The sequence below is a fragment of the Oncorhynchus clarkii genome, unplaced genomic scaffold (assembly GCF_045791955.1).
Source record: "Oncorhynchus clarkii lewisi isolate Uvic-CL-2024 unplaced genomic scaffold, UVic_Ocla_1.0 unplaced_contig_11100_pilon_pilon, whole genome shotgun sequence".
NCBI lineage: Eukaryota > Metazoa > Chordata > Actinopteri > Salmoniformes > Salmonidae > Oncorhynchus > Oncorhynchus clarkii.
The window spans coordinates 68762-92467 of NW_027260902.1; the positions used below are offsets into that span (position 1 = coordinate 68762).

General features: G+C 43.3%; 1 protein-coding gene across 3 annotated transcripts in view; it reads right to left on the reverse strand.

Moving 5' to 3' along the window:
* The window catches only part of LOC139402160 (cytohesin-1), a 130488-nt gene that overhangs the window by 67600 nt on the left and 39182 nt on the right, over window positions 1-23706 (reverse strand). Inside the window, exon 1 of one of the 3 annotated variants that reach the window (XM_071146247.1) lies at window positions 4720-5250. The exons of the other annotated variants lie outside the window; for them this stretch is intronic. Coding sequence (XP_071002348.1) covers window positions 4720-4747 — 28 coding nt within the window. The 5' untranslated portion in view covers window positions 4748-5250. Of the gene's footprint in view, window positions 1-4719; window positions 5251-23706 lie in introns of those variants that run through there. 3 annotated transcript variants of the gene reach the window in all.

Here is a 23706-nt window from a genome sequence, read left to right on the forward strand (position 1 = left end):
ACTGGGCCTCTCTGCTAAACCAACACACACAACATAAACATCCTGATATCCTGGTAGTGGTGGGAGTGAAGGAGTAGGGTGAAGTTGACCTACACACTGATCATTTCCCTCACTAATGGTTAAGGTTAGGATTGAGGGAGGGGAAGCTGATCCTAGATCAGCACCAAGGGGAAGCGTCACCATGTATCTACAACAGCCATCTTTGCTCCATGTTGATGCTGAAGCCCCTGATGCCTCGTCATACTGTCAACATCCCCACTGGCATTATAGGCCGTCCACACCAGTAGCTGACACAGAGCCAGCCACACACAGTGGTTGTCACACAAGACAGACACGCACACACTATCCCACCCACCCGGGCCGTGTGTGTGTGTGTGTATGTGTGTGGTACCCCGCCCTCCAACACAGACACACACACGTCACTTCCTGCCAGGCTCATTGGGAGCTCTGCTGGCTTCCTGTTGTGGCCGTTTCTCACAGCTCTAGGGCAGAGAGAAAGCGCAGAGTGAGCGGCAGTCAGTCAACGCCCTGACTGTGGGAAAGGTGTAGTGCACCCCAACACAACCTTCATGACCACAGTCCTCCACCCTCCACTCTGAGGAGCAGGACCTCTTTTGTTTTCCACTGTCCACACTTGCAAATGACGTAGGATCAAGAAATGGGTTGTGTATTGTTTGCTAGTATAATGGAACATAGGCTGAGATGCATCATCTCCAGACTATAGCCATTAGTCAGACTGACCCCAAAGCCAAGCAACGATGCTTCACACAGCTGTCTGGGACAGCATCATCACATAGCTTCCATCTCTAACATTGTTCCTATGGTCTCTCTTTCTCCTGCTCCCTTTAATACTCTCTCTTTCACACGGAGACACACAGAGACACACAGGAGACACACAGGAGACACACAGGAGACACACAGGAGACACACAGGAGACACACAGGAGACACACGGAGACACACGGAGACACACGGAGACACACGGGAGACACACAGGAGACACACAAAGACACACAGGAGACACACAAAGACACACAGAGACACACAGAGACACACACAGAGTAATCTATTATTCCAGTCACATTACCGAGCACACAATAGAGATCCCATCAGTGAATACTATGGGTAGGCACTCTAGCATGTACAGCTCTATATGTAATATATCAAAAAAACATCCTTTCACTTTAACCTCCCTCCCCCACAGCCCAAACAAATCAAGTTCCTAAAAGTACACAACCAAAGCATGGGCAGCCCAGCCACAACATTTGAATGGCACATTTTCAGAGTTCTTGAAATGCGTCGCTACAGAGGTCACAACAAAACTGACTGTTAGCAGCAGCACTGCAGCCTTTACAGTCTGTAACACAGGGACCCCATCAACAGCACTGATCAGTGACTTCTGCTGTTATGACAAACATTCAACCTGTTGCTACCTGTTCTAGAACTGTAGAAGACAAGGAGAGAGAGAGAGAGAGAGAGAGAGAGGAGGAAGGAAAGAGATGGCTTGGTTCCACTGAGCCCGCCTGCGTCCAATGTGACTGCCAGAGAGAAAGGGGCCACTCCTGGGGAAATGTTATCAGCACAGTAACCAGGCCTAGAGACAGAGAGACCAAATGGTACCCGATGCAATATTTAGTTCACTCACAAAACTAATATTAGACAGCAAGGCTCTTGATCCGGAGGGGATTCTCTGCTCTTACCAAGAGGAGCTTGATTGCAAGAAGCTAACCACTTAGCTAGATAACTAGCTACTAAGTTAGCAAACCAAATGCACAACTGCAGACCATTTAGCACATTCTAGACAGTTAACTTAATAGTTAGAAGATATCTAGCTGGCAAACATTTAGTTGTGAATTCCATACTGTAACTAAATCACCTGGCATGTGGTATACGGTCTGGTCTGTCTGTCTGTCAGTCAGAAGGGTTCAGTCAGTCAGTCATTCAGAATGGTTCAGTCAGTCAGAGGGGTTCAGTCAGTCAGAGGGGTTCAGTCAGTCAGAGGGGTTCAGTCAGTCAGTCAGTCAGAGGGGTTCACAGTAGAGGTCAACCGATTAAAATCGGCATGGCCGACTAATTTGGGGCGACTTCAAGTTTTCATAACAATCGATAATCTGTCTTTTTGGAAGCCGATTACATTACACTCCACGAGGAAACGGCTTGGCAGGCTGACCACCTGTTACGCGAGTGCAGCATCAAAAGGACCTTGTGGCTGCAAGGAGCCAAGGTAAGCTGCTAGCTAGCATTAAACTGATCTTATAAAAAACAATCATTCTTCAGATAATCACTAGTTAACTACACATGGTTGATGATATTACTAGGTTATCTAGCGTGTCCTGCGTTGCATATAATCAATGTGGTGCCTGTTAATTTATCATCGAATCACAGCCTACTTCGCCAAACGGGTGATGATGATTTAACAAAGCGCATTCGCGAAAAAAGCACAATCATTGCAATAATGTACCAAACCATAAACATCAATGTCTTTCTTAAAATCAATACAAATTAATATATTTTTTAAACCTGTATATGTAGTTAAAATAAATGCATGTTAGCAGGCAATATTAACTAGGGAAATTGTCACTTCTCTTGTGTTCAGTGCAAGCAGAGTCAGGGTATATGCAGTAGTTTCCCGATTTGACCATATTAATGACCCAAGGCTCGTATTTCTGTGTGTTTAATATATTATACTTAAGAGGATGATTTAATATTTCATAGAGCAGTCTGACAGAGCGATGGTAGGCAGCAGCAGGCTCGTAAGCATTCATTCAAACAGCAACTCTTAGCAATGCTTTTGGCACAGTGCTGTTTATGACTTCAAGACTATCAACTCCAGAGATTAGGCTGACAATACTACAGTGCCTATAAGAACATCCAATAGTCAAAGGCATATGAAATATAAATGGTATAGAAATAAATAGTCCTATAATTCCTATAATAAGTACCACCATAAAACTTCTTAACTGGGAATATTGAAGTCTTTTTGTTAAAAGGTTAAAAGGAACCACCAGCTTTCATATGTTCTCATGTTCTGAGCAAGGAACTTAAACGTTAGCTTTTTCACATGGCACATATTGCACTTTTACTTTCTTGTCCATCACTGTGTTTTTGCATTATTTAAACCAATTTAAACATGTTTCATTATTTATTTGAGACTAAATTAATGTATGTATTATATTAAGTTAAAATAAAAGTGTTCATTGAGTATTGTTGTAATTGTCATTTATTACAAATATATATACATAAAATAATTGCCCAATTAATCGGTATCGGCTTTTTTTGGTCCTCCATTAATTTTTGGGGTCCTCAGATAATCAGTATCGGTATGGGTGTTGAAAAATCATTATCGGTCAACCTCTAGTTCACAGTTCCTCTAACGGGATTAACAAGGACGTGAAGTGGGCTAAAACTGTGAATTATAACGACCCACAGGTTCACCAAACCATAGATGAAAAGAACATTAAACAATACAGGCAACATGAAGGCCTCCTCTTTCCACTACAGACATCAAAGGCGACAGGGTCTTTCATAGGAAAATGACACATTTAATGGTTATGACTAATGGAAATTGCTAGCCTAATAAGAGGGGGATCTTGCTTAGAGAATGAAGCATTGACTGAAATTACACACAAAGAACAATATGGCTGATCTCTTTAGAATGGGAGGTGGTATTTAACACGAAGTTGCTCTTCTAAAACTGTGATTGCTCTTGTAATAACATCGCATTAACATTGTGATGTATTAGTAATGGCATTTAATGGAGCGGTTTTGTTATTATCCAGGTGGAATAATCCTAACTCCTCTTGTGTAATTACTAAAACTACTCAACTCCATTACAAAGTAATTACTATGACAACAAAAACATGAATGCAATATTGTTACTAAAGTACTGAGCATTATTACACAGATATAAGATCACTTTAGGCTCTTGCTAAGTGTTACTGAACGTGCCAACTGCCTACTTTGGTGATGAAACGGCAGGGCTGCAGACAAACACCTGTTGCTAGTGAACAGACCCTTATAGTGATTCATTCACTGTACAGTGACACTAAACACAAAAACCCAACAGTTGAACAACAAGATCCTGTTCAACCAGAATAATACATCAAATGTGCTGGTAATCTATAGATTCACAACGCATTATGTGTTTTACAATGCATCCCTGAAACTAATGTTACAATGTGTCGAGCATGGAAATAGGCCTACATTATTTTATTCAGGAAAAATGAGTCTGTCCCTCTACTATTATTGTAGTAATACATTGAAGGCCTCTAAATTAAATAATACATGGCCAATAAATAACATTACCTCAAAATAACAAATGTGTGAGACAACTGATATAATAAACGGAATCATGCAGGAATCTATTGACAATGAATATGATCATAACCCCGACAACTTTCCTTAGAATAGTAGGCTGCATGGAATTTGTTTTCAGGACTATGGAAATCAATGGCATTCCGGGAGGAATTGTTTCTTAGTCAACTTAGTAAGTAAACATTGTAAGCAAGGCCACCCCATCGCCGACTCAGAGTAGAAGACATTTTGTGGGTGAGTTCTCACGCTCACCACCAAAGCTCATTACAGACTAAACTTCTGAGCTCTCTGAATCATTTCGTAAAACACAGAATTGAATCGGCTATCTATTGACAACAAGTGAGCAAACTTTGCGAATACATTTCAGATCAGAATAATATTTTTCTCACTATCTAGTATAACTTACCGACTCCGTCTTCCGATTTGAGAACCATTTTCCGGTCTAGTAGGCTATTCCAAATGAGTGGGTGCTTCAAAGTTTTCACCGCTCACCTTGCGGATACGAAACCAATGCTATTTAAACTGTTAATTGAATAACTTTTACTATTATGTACTGGAATCACGTCTATAAAACACGGTATCTGGTGGGTTGCTATTCAAAGGAAGGGAGTTAGCAGTTGAAGGGAGTGGTTTCGCGTACTTTGACAAGCCAATCTGTGTCTGCGCAGCAGTGACTCTGTTCGGGAAGAGGCGCGGCAAATGGCACGCACGTCTTTGCGTAATGCGCAGTATAACCACAGAGCTTCTTAACCCAGGGAACGCTGGTGAAACAGACCAGGCCGAGTTTTGGGGTTTGAGAAGTCAATGAGAGAAAGGAAACATTCTTCCTTAGTTGTTAATTTTCTCGCAATCTAAAGGCACAACCTAGATGCGAGCCAATATATTAAGGAGTTGAACATGCCATTACTCCAACCGCGTGAAAGTAACATACTGACACGTTTTAATTTTTGTCAAAAACAACTTTATATCGAAGGAGTGCCAATGATTTGACGCCCTGCACATGCGCAGTTTGGCGTTAGACCCGATGACACGTTTATGGGCATGAGCTTGGCTAGCCAACGTCACAAGTGTGATCAGGGATTTCTATTTCTATATTACCTTGACTAACCTGTACCCCCGCACTATGTACCGGTACGCCCTGTATATGGCCCCATTGTTATTTTATAATAATTGTACTTTAGTTTATTAGGTAAATATTTTCTTAACTCTTTCTTGAACTGCACTGTTGGTTAAGGGCTTGTAAGTAAAGCATTTCATGGTAAGGTCTCCCTACACATGTTGTATTCGGCACATGTGACAAAGTTTGATTTGAACAAAACGTATAAGATCTCCTAAACCTGTGTTAACTACAGACATTATTTTCAGTGTTTATCCAAAACCCCTCCAAAAACGCCTTAATTTCCCCATAGGCTTTGTTCAATGAACCATGACGGAGTTATTTCCTACAAAAATACGCCATTACTATTTCACTCTATTCCGACCTGTTGCCTTGTTAAACTGTTAAACTGAGATCAGGCTGTTGTTGGGAGGAAAACAGGCAGCAGAGTTGAGTGGAGGTGGAGGCAGGGAAAGAGATTGACACACAGATAGTGCAGTACATTGGCAATCTGTGCAATATTGCTGCCTTCAACACTCCACCACATCCGTCAGACTCAAATCGGAGGTGTGTGTGTGTGTGTGTGTGTGTGTGTGTGTGTGTGGTCACATAGGTCGACTTCAGAATACTGCAACTCTACTTCAGAATACAATGAGACAATAAACAGGAAAACAAACTTTCGGTGACTTGAATGAAAAGTAAAGAAATGACTTTTTCATTGTTAGCCTACTTATAATGTAGGCCCTTGTTTGTGGCAGTATTATGCCAAAGAGAGATACAAAACCATACAGTATTTTAAGTTATTTTATTAGTTAAATTAGTAAATTAAACTAGTAAATTCAATAGGTTAATGAGCACAGACACAGAAACCTGCCCAAAATTGTCAGATTCCAGCGTGATGAAATGCCCGGGCCGATTTCTGGTCCCAGTCTGCCCCTGGCATAGGACCTATGCTGTCACTCACATCTCATCATAGTGACAGTCACCCGATACTATAGGCTAATTACTCTCACAAGAAATGTGTGGAGTGGTTGAAAAACAAGATTTATTGACTCCAACCTAAGTGTATGTAAACTTCCAACTTCAACTGTATACACAGGAGTAAAGAATTACACCCAAGTGTTACAAAAAGTTGCATTAATGTTGTAGAATGTGTTGTGCAACTGAACTGTGTTATGGCACAACACATTCTACAACATTAATGCAACTTTTTGTAACACTTGGGTGTAATTCTTTACTCCTGTGTATACAGTTGAAGTTGGAAGTTTACATACACTTAGGTTGGAGTCAATAAATCTAGTTTTTTTCAACCACTCCACACATTTCTTGTTAACAAACTATAGTTTTGGCAAGTCGGTTAGGACATCTACTTTGTGCATGACACAAGTAATTTTGCAACAATTGTTTCCTGACAGATTATTTCACTTATCATTCAAAGTATCACAATTCCAGTGGGTCAGAATTGTACTTACACTAAGTTGACTGTGCCTTTAAACAGCTTGGAAAATTCCAGAAAAAGATGTCATGGCTTTAGAAGCTTCGGATATGCTAATTGACATAATTTGAGTCAATTGGAGGTGTACCTGTGGATGTATTTCAAGGCCTACCTTCAAACTCAGTGCCTCTTTGCTTGACATCGTGGGAAAATCTAAAGAAATCAGCCAAGACCTCAGAAAAAAATTTGAAGACCTACACAAGTCTGGTTCATCCTTGGGAGACATTTCTAAATGCCTGAAGGTACCCCGTTCATCTGTACAAACTATAGTACGCAAGTATAAACACCATGGGACCATGCAGCCATCATACCGCTCAGGAAGGAGACGCGTTCTGTCTCCTAGAGATGAACGTATTTTGGTGCGTAAAGTGCTAATCAATCCCAGAACAACAGAAAAGGATCTTGTGAAGATGCTGGAGGAAACAGGTACAAGAATATCTATAACCACAGTAAAACAAGTCCTATATCGACATAACCTGAAAGGCTGCTCAGCAAGGAAGAAGACACTGCTCCAAAACCTGAAAGGCTGCTCAGCAAGGAAGAAGACACTGCTCCAAAACCTGAAAGGCTGCTCAGCAAGGAAGAAGACACTGCTCCAAAACCTGAAAGGCTGCTCAGCAAGGAAGAAGACACTGCTCCAAAACCTGAAAGGCCGCTCAGCAAGGAAGAAGACACTGCTCCAAAACCTGAAAGGCCGCTCAGCAAGGAAGAAGACACTGCTCCAAAACCTGAAAGGCCGCTCAGCAAGGAAGAAGACACTGCTCCAAAACCTGAAAGGCTGCTCAGCAAGGAAGAAGACACTGCTCCAAAACCTGAAAGGCTGCTCAGCAAGGATGAAGACACTGCTCCAAAACCTGAAAGGCTGCTCAGCAAGGAAGAAGACACTGCTCCAAAACCTGAAAGGCCGCTCAGCAAGGAAGAAGACACTGCTCCAAAACCTGAAAGGCTGCTCAGCAAGGAAGAAGACACTGCTCCAAAACCTGAAAGGCCGCTCAGCAAGGAAGAAGACACTGCTCCAAAACCACCATAAAAATGCCAGGCTACAGTTTGCTACTGCACATGGGGACAAATATCGTACTTTTTGGAGAAATGTCCTCTGGTCTGATGAAACAAAAATAGAACTGTTTGGCCATAATGACCATCAACAGGTTTGGAGGAAAAAGGGGGAGGCTTGCAAGCCGAAGAACACCATCCCAACCGTGAAACACGGGGGTGGCAGCATCATGCTGTGGGGGTGCTTTGCTGCAGGAGGGACTGGTGCGCTTCACAAAATAGATGGCATCATGAGGTAGGAAAATTATGTGGATATATTTGAAGCAACATGTCAAGACATCAGTCAGGAAGTTAAAGCTTGGTCGCAAATGGGTCTTTCCAAATGGACAATGACCCCAAGCATACTTCCAAAGTTGTGGAAAAATGGCCTAAGGACAACAAAGTCAAGGTATTGGAGTGGCCATCACAAAGAGGTCCGCTCAATCCCATTTGTGGGCAGAACTGAAAAAGCGTGTGCGGGCAAGGAGGCCTACAAACCTGACTCAGTTACACCAGCTCTGTCAGGAGGAATGGGACAAAATTCAACCAGCTTTTGTGGGAAGCTTGTGGAAGGCTACCCGAAACATTTAACCCAAGTTAAACAATTTAAAAGGCAATGCTACCAAATACTAATTGAGTGTAGGTAAACTTATGACCCACTGGGAATGTGATGAAATAAATAAAAGCTGAAATAAATCACTCTCTATTACTCTGACATTTCATTGTTCAAATAAAAGTGGTGATCCTAAATGACCTAAGACAGGGAATTTTTACTGGGATTAAATGTCAGGAATTGTGAAAAACTGAGTGTATTTGGCTAAGGTGTATGTAAACGTCCAACTTCAACTGTACATATAGGGTATGAGCCTTCATAATGCCTTTATAATATGTTGTATCTACACTGCAATGGCTGTTATTTATTTAACCTTTATTTAACTAGGCAAGTCAGTTAAGAACAAATTCTTATTTACAATGACGGCCTACCCTGGTCAAACCCTAACCCAGCCAAACCCTAACGCTGGGCCAATTGTGCGCCGCCCTATGGGACTACCAATCACGGCCGGTTGTGATGCAGCCTGGATTCAAACCAGGGTCTGTAGTGACGCCTCTAGCACTGAGATGCAGTGCCTTAGACCGTTGCGCCACTCGGGAGCCCAAATGAAGGGGTCATACATGCTTATTACAAGTCTTACAATGCATTAAACCTGTTTCCTACTGTTACTCAACTGGTCTTGTAGCAATATTGGTAAGAAGTCATCTCTGTGGCATCTTTTTCTCTGTAGCTCTACAGAGGTTTACTGGGCTTGGAGCAGTCAGCTGACATCTTCATTAAACATCAATACTATACTGTGGTAATTCTGGTAAAGATGAGCAGGACTTCTGTCACAACACCAGCACGTCTGCGACACTGCAGTTAGGAGTCAGATATGGTATGAGCATGTCCTGGCCTGTTTAAACACTAAGCCCAAGAGGAGGAATGCTGTTTGAGCAGTCTTGGGAGGCGGGAAGTGGGAGAGAGGGAATGACAGGTAGCCTCTCTTCCAATTAGTCTTCTTGCCTAAACCACATTGGAGGAAAAGATCAATCAAATGTCCCTCCCCTCAGACCTTCTCCTCCAATGCGACGTAAAGAGAGGATGCAAGGAGTCAATGGAAGACAAATTGGGAAAGAGTCACTTTCTCCTTATTCTCTCTCTCTGGTCTGACCAACTAGGAGAGGTGGTGTGAAGAAGATGTTGGTCCCATCCTGAAACAACCCCAAGACACTGGTGGAGACGTGGATTTTGTTTTAAATGTAACCTTTATTTAGCTAGGAAAGTCTGTTAAGAACAAAGTCTTATTTACAATGACGGCCTACATCGGCCAAACCCGGACGACGCTGGGCCAATTGTGCGCCCCCCTATGGGCCTCCCAATCATGGCCGGTTGTGATACAGGCTGGATTCGAACCAGGGTGTCTGTAGTGATGCCTCTAGTAGTGAGATACAGCGCCTTAGACTGCTGCGCCACTCAGCAGCCGTGAACGGTTTCGTTCTACTACATGACTCAGAGTAGGCCTACAATGTCTAGTTCTACTACATGGTTCAGAGTAGGCCTACAAGGTCTAGTTCTACTACATGACTCAGAGCAGGCCTACAAGGTCTAGTTCTACTACATGACTCAGAGCAGGCCTACAAGGTCTAGTTCTACTACATGACTCAGAGCAGGCCTACAAGCCACACAGTAAATGTACCACCAAGTCTATGAGAGGACTAGGCAGAGCTACTACCACACGGCGTGTATTGGTCTGATCCTTTCACATCGACAGACGTGTCTATGGGCCCTAGGCCCGGGGTTCGGCCATTTTCTCTTCAGCATCTCAGTTTGAGAATAAGCCTATATGGGAGAGAGACCACTCATGTGCCACACATAATTAAACACATATTGAGTTCTACCTAAAACAAAACATCATTTTCTAGTATGACTTTACTTGTAAATGACTTGTGAAGCATCTAGCAATGCTATAAAGCATTTTGAAGTTGTTGTTCATTTAAAGTCCAAATACCACCTTTGTCCCATGTTGGTCACCACTAAGCCACAGCATGGGAATCCTCCTTTGGGGGATATTCACTGAACAACCCTGTTGTGCTCCTAAATGCCAACTTGAGATGACAATGTACTACTCTGTGTGTGTTTGTTGACCGGTTCCAACAATGATCCAATTCACTGTAAGCAGTTCACCCCTCAAGCTCTGCATAAACCCAAAGACAAGCGATAGGAAAAGAGCCCTTACCTTATTCATACCAAAATGCACTAGGATTCTGACATTCTTAACCGTAGGCAAGACTGCAAATATGTTGCACTCATACTCATCCTCTCCTTGATCCACATTAACAGATGCAAAGAGGATACTTCAGTAAATCTGATGTAAACTGGATGTTTATGTAAATATTATGTAAATGTCACAGCTGCTGATAGAGTGTAAAGAAAGGTCTTTGTTTTAGGACATTAAATCATGTGGCTGCTTACTGGTCTAAATAAGCAGGAAATAATTCCATTACTGAAAAGGGCAAATTCAATTCTGTTCTCTCAATGATGTACAACTGTAAAGCATCTTTGTCTACCAACATTTTCAAATGCATCTTAATGACGTTTTCTGGTTGAGAAGACATCATATAACCAAATTAGAACCAACTAGTAACAACATATTTATCATGAGAAGATAAACACGTCATGGGACATGTGTTATTTTGGATGTTACCTGGTCAGATTACATCCAAAGAAATATACATTTTTCTGGAAAAAAGTGTAAAAAGTCATGAATAAAGCTTCCTTATAAAACCAGTTTACTGTAGACTACAACCTGACCATGGTGTTATAAAATCAGTTTACTGTAGACTACAACCTGACCATGGTGTTATAAAACCAGTTTACTGTAGACTACAACCTGACCATAGTGTTATAAAACCAGTTTACTGTAGACTACAACCTGACAATGGTGTTATAAAATCAGTTTACTGTAGACTACAACCTGACCATAGTGTAATAAAACCAGTTTACTGTAGACTACAACCTGACCATGGTGTTATAAAACCAGTTTACTGTAGACAACAACCTGACCATAGTGTAATAAAACCAGTTTACTGTAGACTACAACCTGACCATGGTGTTATAAAACCAGTTTACTGTAGACAACAACCTGACCATAGTGTTATAAAACCAGTTTACTGTAGACTACAACCTTAACATGGTGTTATAAAACCAGTTTACTGTAGACTACAACCTGACCATGGTGTTATAAAATCAGTTTACTGTAGACTACAACCTGACCATAGTGTTATAAAACCAGTTTACTGTAGACTACAACCTGACCATAGTGTAATAAAACCAGTGTACTGTAGACTACAACCTGACCATGGTGTTATAAAAAACAGTTTACTGTAGACTACAACCTGACCATAGTGTTATAAAACCAGTTTACTGTAGACTACAACCTGACCATAGTGTAATAAAACCAGTTTACTGTAGACAACAACCTGACCATAGTGTTATAAAACCAGTTTACTGTAGACTACAACCTGACCATAGTGTTATAAAACCAGTTTACTGTAGACTACAACCTGACCATGGTGTTATAAAACCAGTTTACTGTAGACTACAACCTGACCATAGTGTAATAAAACCAGTTTACTGTAGACTACAACCTGACAATGGTGTTATAAAACCAGTTTACTGTAGACTACAACCTGACCATGGTGTTATAAAACCAGTTTACTGTAGACTACAACCTGACCATAGTGTAATAAAACCAGTTTACTGTAGACTACAACCTGACCATGGTGTTATAAAACCAGTGTACTGTAGACTACAACCTGACCATGGTGTTATAAAACCAGTTTACTGTAGACTACAACCTGACCATAGGAAAAGTTCAAACACTATAAAGACTAACACTGTTACACTGAACAATGGACAACCTCACAAACACTATAAAGACTAACACTGTTACACTGAACAATGGAAAACCTCACAAACACTATAAAGACTAACACTGTTACACTGAACAATGGACAACCTCACAAACACTATAAAGACTAACACTGTTACACTGAACAATGGACAACCTCACAAACACTATAAAGACTAACACTGTTACACTGAACAATGGAAAACCTCACAAACACTATAAAGACTAACACTGTTACACTGAACAATGGACAACCTCACAAACACTATAAAGACTAACACTGTTACACTGAACAATGGAAAACCTCACAAACACTAAAGACTAACACTGTTACACTGAACAATGGAAAACCTCACAAACACTAAAGACTATAACACTGTTACACTGAACAATGGAAAACCTCACAAACACTATAAAGACTAACACTGTTACACTGAACAATGGAAAACCTCACAAACACTATAAAGACTAACACTGTTACACTGAACAATGGAAAACCTCACAAACACTAAAGACTATAACACTGTTACACTGAACAAAGGAAAACCTCACAAACACTATAAAGACTAACACTGTTACACTGAACAATGGACAACCTCACAAACACTATAAAGACTATAACACTGTTACACTGAACAAAGGAAAACCTCACAAACACTATAAAGACTAACACTGTTACACTGAACAATGGACAACCTCACAAACACTATAAAGACTAACACTGTTACACTGAACAATGGAAAACCTCACAAACACGATAAAGACTATAACACTGTTACACTGAACAATGGAAAACCTCACAAACACTATAAAGACTAACACTGTTACACTGAACAATGGAAAACCTCACAAACACTATAAAGACTAACACTGTTACACTGAACAATGGACAACCTCACAAACACTATAAAGACTAACACTGTTACACTGAACAATGGACAACCTCACAAACACTATAAAGACTAACACTGTTACACTGAACAAAGGAAAACCTCACAAACACTATAAAGACTAACACTGTTACACTGAACAATGGACAACCTCACAAACACTATAAAGACTAACACTGTTACACTGAACAATGGACAACCTCACAAACACTATAAAGACTAACACTGTTACACTGAACAATGGACAACCTCACAAACACTATAAAGACTATAACACTGTTACACTGAACAAAGGAAAACCTCACAAACACTATAAAGACTAACACTGTTACACTGAACAATGGAAAACCTCACAAACACTAAAGACTAACACTGTTACACTGAACAATGGAAAACCTCACAAACACTATAAAGACTATAACACTGTTACACTGAACAATGGAAAACCTCACAAACACTATAAAGACTATAACACTGTTACACTGAACAATGGAAAACCTCACAAACACTAAAGACTAACACTGTTACACTGAACAATGGAAAACCTCACAAACACTATAAAGACTAACACTGTTACACTGAACAATGGAAAACCTCACAAACACTAAAGACTAACACTGTTACACTGAACAATGGAAAACCTCACAAACACTATAAAGACTATAACACTGTTACACTGAACAAAGGAAAACCTCACAAACACTATAAAGACTAACACTGTTACACTGAACAAAGGAAAACCTCACAAACACTATAAAGACTAACACTGTTACACTGAACAATGGACAACCTCACAAACACTATAAAGACTATAACACTGTTACACTGAACAATGGAAAACCTCACAAACACTATAAAGACTAACACTGTTACACTGAACAATGGAAAACCTCACAAACACTATAAAGACTAACACTGTTACACTGAACAATGGAAAACCTCACAAACACTATAAAGACTAACACTGTTACACTGAACAAAGGAAAACCTCACAAACACTATAAAGACTAACACTGTTACACTGAACAATGGAAAACCTCACAAACACTAAAGACTATAACACTGTTACACTGAACAATGGAAAACCTCACACACACTATAAAGACTAACACTGTTACACTGAACAATGGAAAACCTCACAAACACTATAAAGACTATAACACTGTTACACTGAACAATGGACAACCTCAAACACATTCAACTTTCACACTGTTTCACTCTAGTTTGTTTTCACAACTGGACAGGTGGACGCATGGCTATTTGTTGAATGTTATTGTTCCTTGTATTGTTCCAACATCAAGGTCATGTCTGCTGGTATGCTGTTGTGTGTGTGTGTGTGTGTGTGTGTGTGTGTGTGTGTGTGTGTGTGTGTGTGTGCGTCATCCTGGTATTCTTGGAATGTGACAGTAGATGTTGGCCAGTAAAGTTATGAAATATTTGGGAAGTATTTCTGAAGGCTCATATCTACTAAAGTTCTAGACATAATATATAGTGTTCCGTAGCTAAACAGCTGGATATAAAACCCCAGAAAATACAGGGCAATACATTTAAACACAGCCCTATACACAACAACAGTGGACAACTCCCAGAGATACACATTCACTTGGACATAGGCTACTACTGCTGCTACTGCACATTAGCCTCATCAATACAGACAGTGTTACACACATTCACGATATCACATTGTGAAAACGCATTTGAGGATGAAATGTGTATCAGGCCAGTGGATTACAGGGCTTAGTGTGACTAAGGGGGCTGAGCCAACGTGCAGGCCATTATTCTCATGTTATACTATAGAGAGGCACCGTGCAGGCCATTATTCTCATGTTAGACTAGAGAGAGGCACCGTGCAGGCCATTATTCTCATGTCAGACTAGAGAGGCACCATGCAGGCCATTAAATCAAATCAAATCAAATCAAATCAAATTTTATTTGTCACATACACATGGTTAGCAGATGTTAATGCGAGTGTAGCGAAATGCTTGTGCTTCTAGTTCCGACAATGCAGTGATAACAAGTAATCTAACTAACAATTCCAAAACTACTGTCTTGTACACAGTGTAAGGGGATAAAGAATATGTACATAAGGATATATGAATGAGTGATGGTACAGAGCAGCATAGGCAAGATACAGTAGATGGTATCGGGTACAGTATGTACAAATGAGATGAGTATGTAAACAAAGTGGCATAGTATAGTATAAAGTGGCTAGTGATACATGTATTACATAAGGATACCGTCGATGATATAGAGTACAGTATATACGTATGCGTATGAGATGAATAATGTAGGGTAAGTAACATTTATATAAGGTAGCATTGTTTAAAGTGGCTAGTGATATATTTACATCATTTCCCATCAATTCCCATTATTAAAGTGGCTGGAGTTGAGTCAGTGTCAGTGTGTTGGCAGCAGCCACTCAGTGTTAGTGGTGGCTGTTTAACAGTCTGATGGCCTTGAGATAGAAGCTGTTTTTCAGTCTCTCGGTCCCAGCTTTGATGCACCTGTACTGACCTCGCCTTCTGGATGATAGCGGGGTGAACAGGCAGTGGCTCGGGTGGTTGATGTCCTTGATGATCTTTATGGCCTTCCTGTGACATCGGGTGGTGTAGGTGTCCTGGAGGGCAGGTAGTTTGCCCCCGGTGATGCGTTGTGCAGACCTCACTACCCTCTGGAGAGCCTTACGGTTGAGGGCGGTGCAGTTGCCATACCAGGCGGTGATACAGCCCGCCAGGATGCTCTCGATTGTGCATCTGTAGAAGTTTGTGAGTGCTTTTGGTGACAAGCCGAATTTCTTCAGCCTCCTGAGGTTGAAGAGGCGCTGCTGCGCCTTCTTCACGATGCTGTCTGTGTGAGTGGACCAATTCAGTTTGTCTGTGATGTGTATGCCGAGGAACTTAAAACTTGCTACCCTCTCCACTACTGTTCCATCGATGTGGATAGGGGGGTGTTCCCTCTGCTGTTTCCTGAAGTCCACAATCATCTCCTTAGTTTTGTTGACGTTGAGTGTGAGGTTGTTTTCCTGACACCACACTCCGAGGGCCCTCACCTCCTCCCTGTAGGCCGTCTCATCGTTGTTGGTAATCAAGCCTACCACTGTTGTGTCGTCCGCAAACTTGATGATTGAGTTGGAGGCGTGCGTGGCCACGCAGTCGTGGGTGAACAGGGAGTACAGGAGAGGGCTCAGAACGCAACCTTGTGGGGCCCCAGTGTTGAGGATCAGCGGGGAGGAGATGTTGTTGCCTACCCTCACCACCTGGGGGCGGCCCGTCAGGAAGTCCAGTACCCAGTTGCACAGGGCGGGGTCGAGACCCAGGGTCTCGAGCTTGATGACGAGCTTGGAGGGTACTATGGTGTTGAATGCCGAGCTGTAGTCGATGAACAGCATTCTCACATAGGTATTCCTCTTGTCCAGATGGGTTAGGGCAGTGTGCAGTGTGGTTGAGATTGCATCGTCTGTGGACCTATTTGGGCGGTAAGCAAATTGGAGTGGGTCTAGGGTGTCAGGTAGGGTGGAGGTGATATGGTCCTTGACTAGTCTCTCAAAGCACTTCATGATGACGGATGTGAGTGCTACGGGGCGGTAGTCATTTAGCTCAGTTACCTTAGCTTTCTTGGGAACAGGAACAATGGTGGCCCTCTTGAAGCATGTGGGAACAGCAGACTGGTATAGGGATTGATTGAATATGTCCGTAAACACACCGGCCAGCTGGTCTGCGCATGCTCTGAGGGCGCGGCTGGGGATGCCATCTGGGCCTGCAGCCTTGCGAGGGTTAACACGTTTAAATGTCTTACTCACCTCGGCTGCAGTGAAGGAGAGACCGCATGTTTTCGTTGCAGGCCGTGTCAGTGGCACTGTATTGTCCTCAAAGCGGGCAAAAAAGTTATTTAGTCTGCCTGGGAGCAAGACATCCTGGTCCGTGACTGGGCTGGGTTTCTTCCTGTAGTCCGTGATTGACTGTAGACCCTGCCACATGCCTCTTGTGTCTGAGCCGTTGAATTGAGATTCTACTTTGTCTCTGTACTGGCGCTTAGCTTGTTTGATAGCCTTGCGGAGGGAATAGCTGCACTGTTTGTATTCGGTCATGTTACCAGACACCTTGCCCTGATTAAAAGCAGTGGTTCGCGCTGTCAGTTTCACACGAATGCTGCCATCAATCCACGGTTTCTGGTTAGGGAATGTTTTAATCGTTGCTATGGGAACGACATCTTCAACGCACGTTCTAATGAACTCGCACACCGAATCAGCGTATTCGTCAATGTTGTTATCTGACGCAATACGAAACATCTCCCAGTCCACGTGATGGAAGCAGTCTTGGAGTGTGGAGTCAGCTTGGTCGGACCAGCGTTGGACAGACCTCAGCGTGGGAGCCTCTTGTTTTAGTTTCTGTCTGTAGGCAGGGATCAACAAAATGGAGTCGTGGTCAGCTTTTCCGAAAGGGGGGCGGGGCAGGGCCTTATATGCGTCGCGGAAGTTAGAGTAACAATGGTCCAAGGTCTTTCCTCCCCTGGTTGCGCAATCGATATGCTGATAAAATTTGGGGAGTCTTGTTTTCAGATTAGCCTTGTTAAAATCCCCAGCTACAATGAATGCAGCCTCCGGATAAATTGTTTCCAGTTTGCAGAGAGTTAAATAAAGTTCGTTCAGAGCCATCGATGTGTCTGCTTGGGGGGGGATATATACGGCTGTGATTATAATCGAAGAGAATTCTCTTGGTAGATAATGCGGTCTACATTTGATTGTGAGGAATTCTAAATCAGGTGAACAGAAGGATTTGAGTTCCTGTATGTTTCTTTCATCGCACCATGTCACGTTAGTCATAAGGCATACGCCCCCGCCCCTCTTTTTACCAGAAAGATGTTTTTTCCTGTCTGCGCGATGCGTGGAGAAACCTGTTGGCTGCACCGCTTCGGATTGCGTCTCTCCAGTAAGCCACGTTTCCGTGAAGCAAAGAACGTTACAGTCTCTGATGTCCCTCTGGAATGCTACCCTTGCTCGGATTTCATCAACCTTGTTGTCAAGAGACTGGACATTGGCAAGAAGAATGCTAGGGAGTGGTGTGCGCTGTGCCCGTCTCCGGAGTCTGACCAGAAGACCGCCTCGTTTCCCTCTCTTTCGGAGTCGTTTTTTTGGGTCGCTGCATAGGATCCACACCGTTGTCCTGTTTGTAAGGCAGAACACAGGATCCGCGTCGCGAAAAACATATTCTTGGTCGTACTGATGGTGAGTTGATGCTGATCTTATATTCAGTAGTTCTTCTCGACTGTATGTAATGAAACCTAAGATGACCTGGGGTACTAATGTAAGAAATAACACGTAAAAAAACAAAAAACTGCATAGTTTCCTAGGAACGCGAAGCGAGGCGGCCATCTCTGTCGGCGCCGGCGCCATTATTCTCATGTTAGACTAGAGAGGCACCATGCAGGCCATTATTCTCATGTCAGACTAGAGAGAGGCACCGTGCAGGCCATTATTCTCATGTTAGACTAGAGAGAGGCACCGTGCAGGCCATTATTCTCATGTCAGACTAGAGAGATGCACTGTGCAGGCCATTATTCTCATGTTATACTAGAGAGATGCACCGTGCAGGCCATTATTCTCATGTCAGACTAGAGAGAGGCACCGTGCAGGCCATTATTCTCATGTTATACTAGAGAGAGGCACCATGCAGGCCATTATTCTCATGTCAGACTAGAGAGGCACCATGCAGGCCATTATTCTCATGTTAGACTAGAGAGGCACCATGCAGGCCATTATTCTCATGTCAGACTAGAGAGAGGCACCGTGCAGGCCATTATTCTCATGTTAGACTAGAGAGAAGCACCGTGCAGGCCATTATTCTCATGTCAGACTAGAGAGATGCACCGTGCAGGCCATTATTCTCATGTTAGACTAGAGAGAGGCACCGTGCAGGCCATTATTCTCATGTTAGACTAGAGAGATGCACCATGCAGGCCATTATTCTCATGTCAGACTAGAGAGAGGCACCGTGCAGGCCATTATTCTCATGTTAGACTAGAGAGAGGCACCGTGCAGGCCATTATTCTCATGTTAGACTAGAGAGAGGCACCGTGCAGGCCATTATTCTCATGTTAGACTAGAGAGGCACCGTGCAGGCCATTATTCTCATGTCAGACTAGAGAGAGGCACCGTGCAGGCCATTATTCTCATGTTATACTAGAGAGAGGCACCGTGCAGGCCATTATTCTCATGTTAGACTAGAGAGAGGCACCGTGCAGGCCATTATTCTCATGTCAGACTAGAGAGGCACCATGCAGGCCATTATTCTCATGTTATACTAGAGAGGCGCCGTGCAGGCAATTATTTTCATGTTAGACTAGAGAGAGGCACCGTGCAGGCCATTATTCTCATGTTAGACTAGAGAGAGGCACCGTGCAGGCCATTATTCTCATGTTAGACTAGAGAGAGGCACTGTGCAGGCCATTATTCTCATGTTATACTAGAGAGAGGCACCGTGCAGGCCATTATTCTCATGTTAGACTAGAGAGAGGCACCGTGCAGGCCATTATTCTCATGTTATACTAGAGAGAGGCACCGTGCAGGCCATTATTCTCATGTTATACTAGAAAGAGGCACCATGCAGGCCATTATTCTCATGTTATACTAGAGAGAGGCACCGTGCAGGCCATTATTCTCATGTTATACTAGAGAGAGGCACCGTGCAGGCCATTATTCTCATGTTATACTAGAGAGAGGCACCGTGCAGGCCATTATTCTCATGTCAGACTAGAGAGGCACCGTGCAGGCCATTATTCTCATGTTAGACTAGAGAGGCACAGTGCAGGCCATTATTCTCATGTTAGACTATAGAGGCACCGTGCAGGCCATTATTCTCATGTTAGACTAGAGAGAGGCACCATGCAGGCCATTATTCTCATGTTATACTAGAGAGATGGACCGTGCAGGCCATTATTCTCATGTTATACTAGAGAGAGGCACTGTGCAGGCCATTATTCTCATGTTAGACTAGAGAGAGGCACCGTGCAGGCCATTATTCTCGTGTTAGACTAGAGAGAGGCACCATGCAGGCCATTATTCTCATGTTATACTAGAGAGAGGCACTGTGCAGGCCATTATTCTCATGTTATACTAGAGAGAGGCACCGTGCAGGCCATTATTCTCATGTTAGACTAGAGAGAGGCACCGTGCAGGCCATTATTCTCATGTTAGACTAGAGAGAGGCACCATGCAGGCCATTATTCTCATGTCAGACTAGAGAGAGGCACCGTGCAGGCCATTATTCTCATGTCAGACTAGAGAGAGGCACCGTGCAGGCCATTATTCTCATGTTATACTAGAGAGAGGCACCGTGCAGGCCATTATTCTCATGTTAGACTATAGAGGCACCGTGCAGGCCATTATTCTCATGTTAGACTAGAGAGAGGCACCGTGCAGGCCATTATTCTCATGTCAGACTAGAGAGAGGCACCGTGCAGGCCATTATTCTCATGTTATACTAGAGAGAGGCACCGTGCAGGCCATTATTCTCATGTTAGACTAGAGAGAGGCACCGTGCAGGCCATTATTCTCATGTCAGACTAGAGAGAGGCACTGTGCAGGCCATTATTCTCATGTTAGACTAGAGAGAGGCACTGTGCAGGCCATTATTCTCATGTTATACTAGAGAGAGGCACCGTGCAGGCCATTATTCTCATGTTATACTAGAGAGAGGCACTGTGCAGGCCATTATTCTCATGTTATACTAGAGAGAGGCACCGTGCAGGCCATTATTCTCATGTTATACTAGAGAGGCACCATGCAGGCCATTATTCTCATGTCAGACTAGAGAGAGGCAGCGTGCAGGCCATTATTCTCATGTTATACTAGAGAGAGGCACCATGCAGGCCATTATTCTCATGTTATACTAGAGAGAGGCACTGTTCAGGCCATTATTCTCATGTCAGACTAGAGAGAGGCACCGTGCAGGCCATTATTCTCATGTCAGACTAGAGAGAGGCACCGTGCAGGCCATTATTCTCATGTTAGACTAGAGAGAGGCACCGTGCAGGCCATTATTCTCATGTTATACTAGAGAGAGGCACCGTGCAGGCCATTATTCTCATGTCAGACTAGAGAGAGGCACTGTGCAGGCCATTATTCTCATGTTAGACTAGAGAGAGGCACCGTGCAGGCCATTATTCTCATGTTATACTAGAGTGAGAAACCGTGCAGGCCATTATTCTCATGTTATACTAGAGAGAGGCACTGTGCAGGCCATTATTCTCATGTTATACTAGAGAGAGGCACCGTGCAGGCCATTATTCTCATGTTATACTAGAGAGAGGCACCGTGCAGGCCATTATTCTCATGTCAGACTAGAGAGAGGCACCGTGCAGGCCATTATTCTCATGTTATACTAGAGAGAGGCACCGTGCAGGCCATTATTCTCATGTTATACTAGAGAGAGGCACCGTGCAGGCCATTATTCTCATGTTATACTAGAGAGAGGCACCGTGCAGGCCATTATTCTCATGTTATACTAGAGAGATGCACCATGCAGGCCATTATTCTCATGTCAGACTAGAGAGAGGCACCGTGCAGGCCATTATTCTCATGTTAGACTAGAGAGAGGCACCGTGCAGGCCATTATTCTCATGTTATACTAGAGAGAGGCACCGTGCAGGCCATTATTCTCATGTTAGACTAGAGAGGCACAGTGCAGGCCATTATTCTCATGTTAGACTATAGAGGCACCGTGCAGGCCATTATTCTCATGTTAGACTAGAGAGAGGCACCATGCAGGCCATTATTCTCATGTTATACTAGAGAGATGGACCGTGCAGGCCATTATTCTCATGTTATACTAGAGAGAGGCACTGTGCAGGCCATTATTCTCATGTTAGACTAGAGAGAGGCACCGTGCAGGTCATTATTCTCATGTTAGACTAGAGAGAGGCACCATGCAGGCCATTATTCTCATGTTATACTAGAGAGAGGCACTGTGCAGGCCATTATTCTCATGTTATACTAGAGAGAGGCACCGTGCAGGCCATTATTCTCATGTTAGACTAGAGAGAGGCACCGTGCAGGCCATTATTCTCATGTTAGACTAGAGAGAGGCACCGTGCAGGCCATTATTCTCATGTTAGACTAGAGAGAGGCACCGTGCAGGCCATTATTCTCATGTCAGACTAGAGAGAGGCACCGTGCAGGCCATTATTCTCATGTTATACTAGAGAGAGGCACCGTGCAGGCCATTATTCTCATGTTAGAGTATAGAGGCACCGTGCAGGCCATTATTCTCATGTTAGACTAGAGAGAGGCACCGTGCAGGCCATTATTCTCATGTCAGACTAGAGAGAGGCACCGTGCAGGCCATTATTCTCATGTTATACTAGAGAGAGGCACCGTGCAGGCCATTATTCTCATGTTAGACTAGAGAGAGGCACCGTGCAGGCCATTATTCTCATGTTATACTAGAGAGAGGCACCGTGCAGGCCATTATTCTCATGTCAGACTAGAGAGAGGCACCGTGCAGGCCATTATTCTCATGTCAGACTAGAGAGAGGCACCGTGCAGGCCATTATTCTCATGTTATACTAGAGAGAGGCACCGTGCAGGCCATTATTCTCATGTTAGACTATAGAGGCACCGTGCAGGCCATTATTCTCATGTTAGACTAGAGAGAGGCACCGTGCAGGCCATTATTCTCATGTCAGACTAGAGAGAGGCACCGTGCAGGCCATTATTCTCATGTTATACTAGAGAGTGGCACCGTGCAGGCCATTATTCTCATGTTAGACTAGAGAGAGGCACCGTGCAGGCCATTATTCTCATGTCAGACTAGAGAGAGGCACTGTGCAGGCCATTATTCTCATGTTAGACTAGAGAGAGGCACCGTGCAGGCCATTATTCTCATGTTATACTAGAGAGAGGCACCGTGCAGGCCATTATTCTCATGTTATACTAGAGAGAGGCACTGTGCAGGCCATTATTCTCATGTTATACTAGAGAGAGGCACCGTGCAGGCCATTATTCTCATGTTAGACTAGAGAGGCACCATGCAGGCCATTATTCTCATGTCAGACTAGAGAGAGGCAGCGTGCAGGCCATTATTCTCATGTTATACTAGAGAGAGGCACCATGCAGGCCATTATTCTCATGTTATACTAGAGAGAGGCACTGTGCAGGCCATTATTCTCATGTCAGACTAGAGAGAGGCACCGTGCAGGCCATTATTCTCATGTCAGACTAGAGAGAGGCACCGTGCAGGCCATTATTCTCATGTTAGACTAGAGAGAGGCACCGTGCAGGCCATTATTCTCATGTTATACTAGAGAGAGGCACCGTGCAGGCCATTATTCTCATGTCAGACTAGAGAGAGGCACTGTGCAGGCCATTATTCTCATGTTAGACTAGAGAGAGGCACCGTGCAGGCCATTATTCTCATGTTATACTAGAGTGAGGCACCGT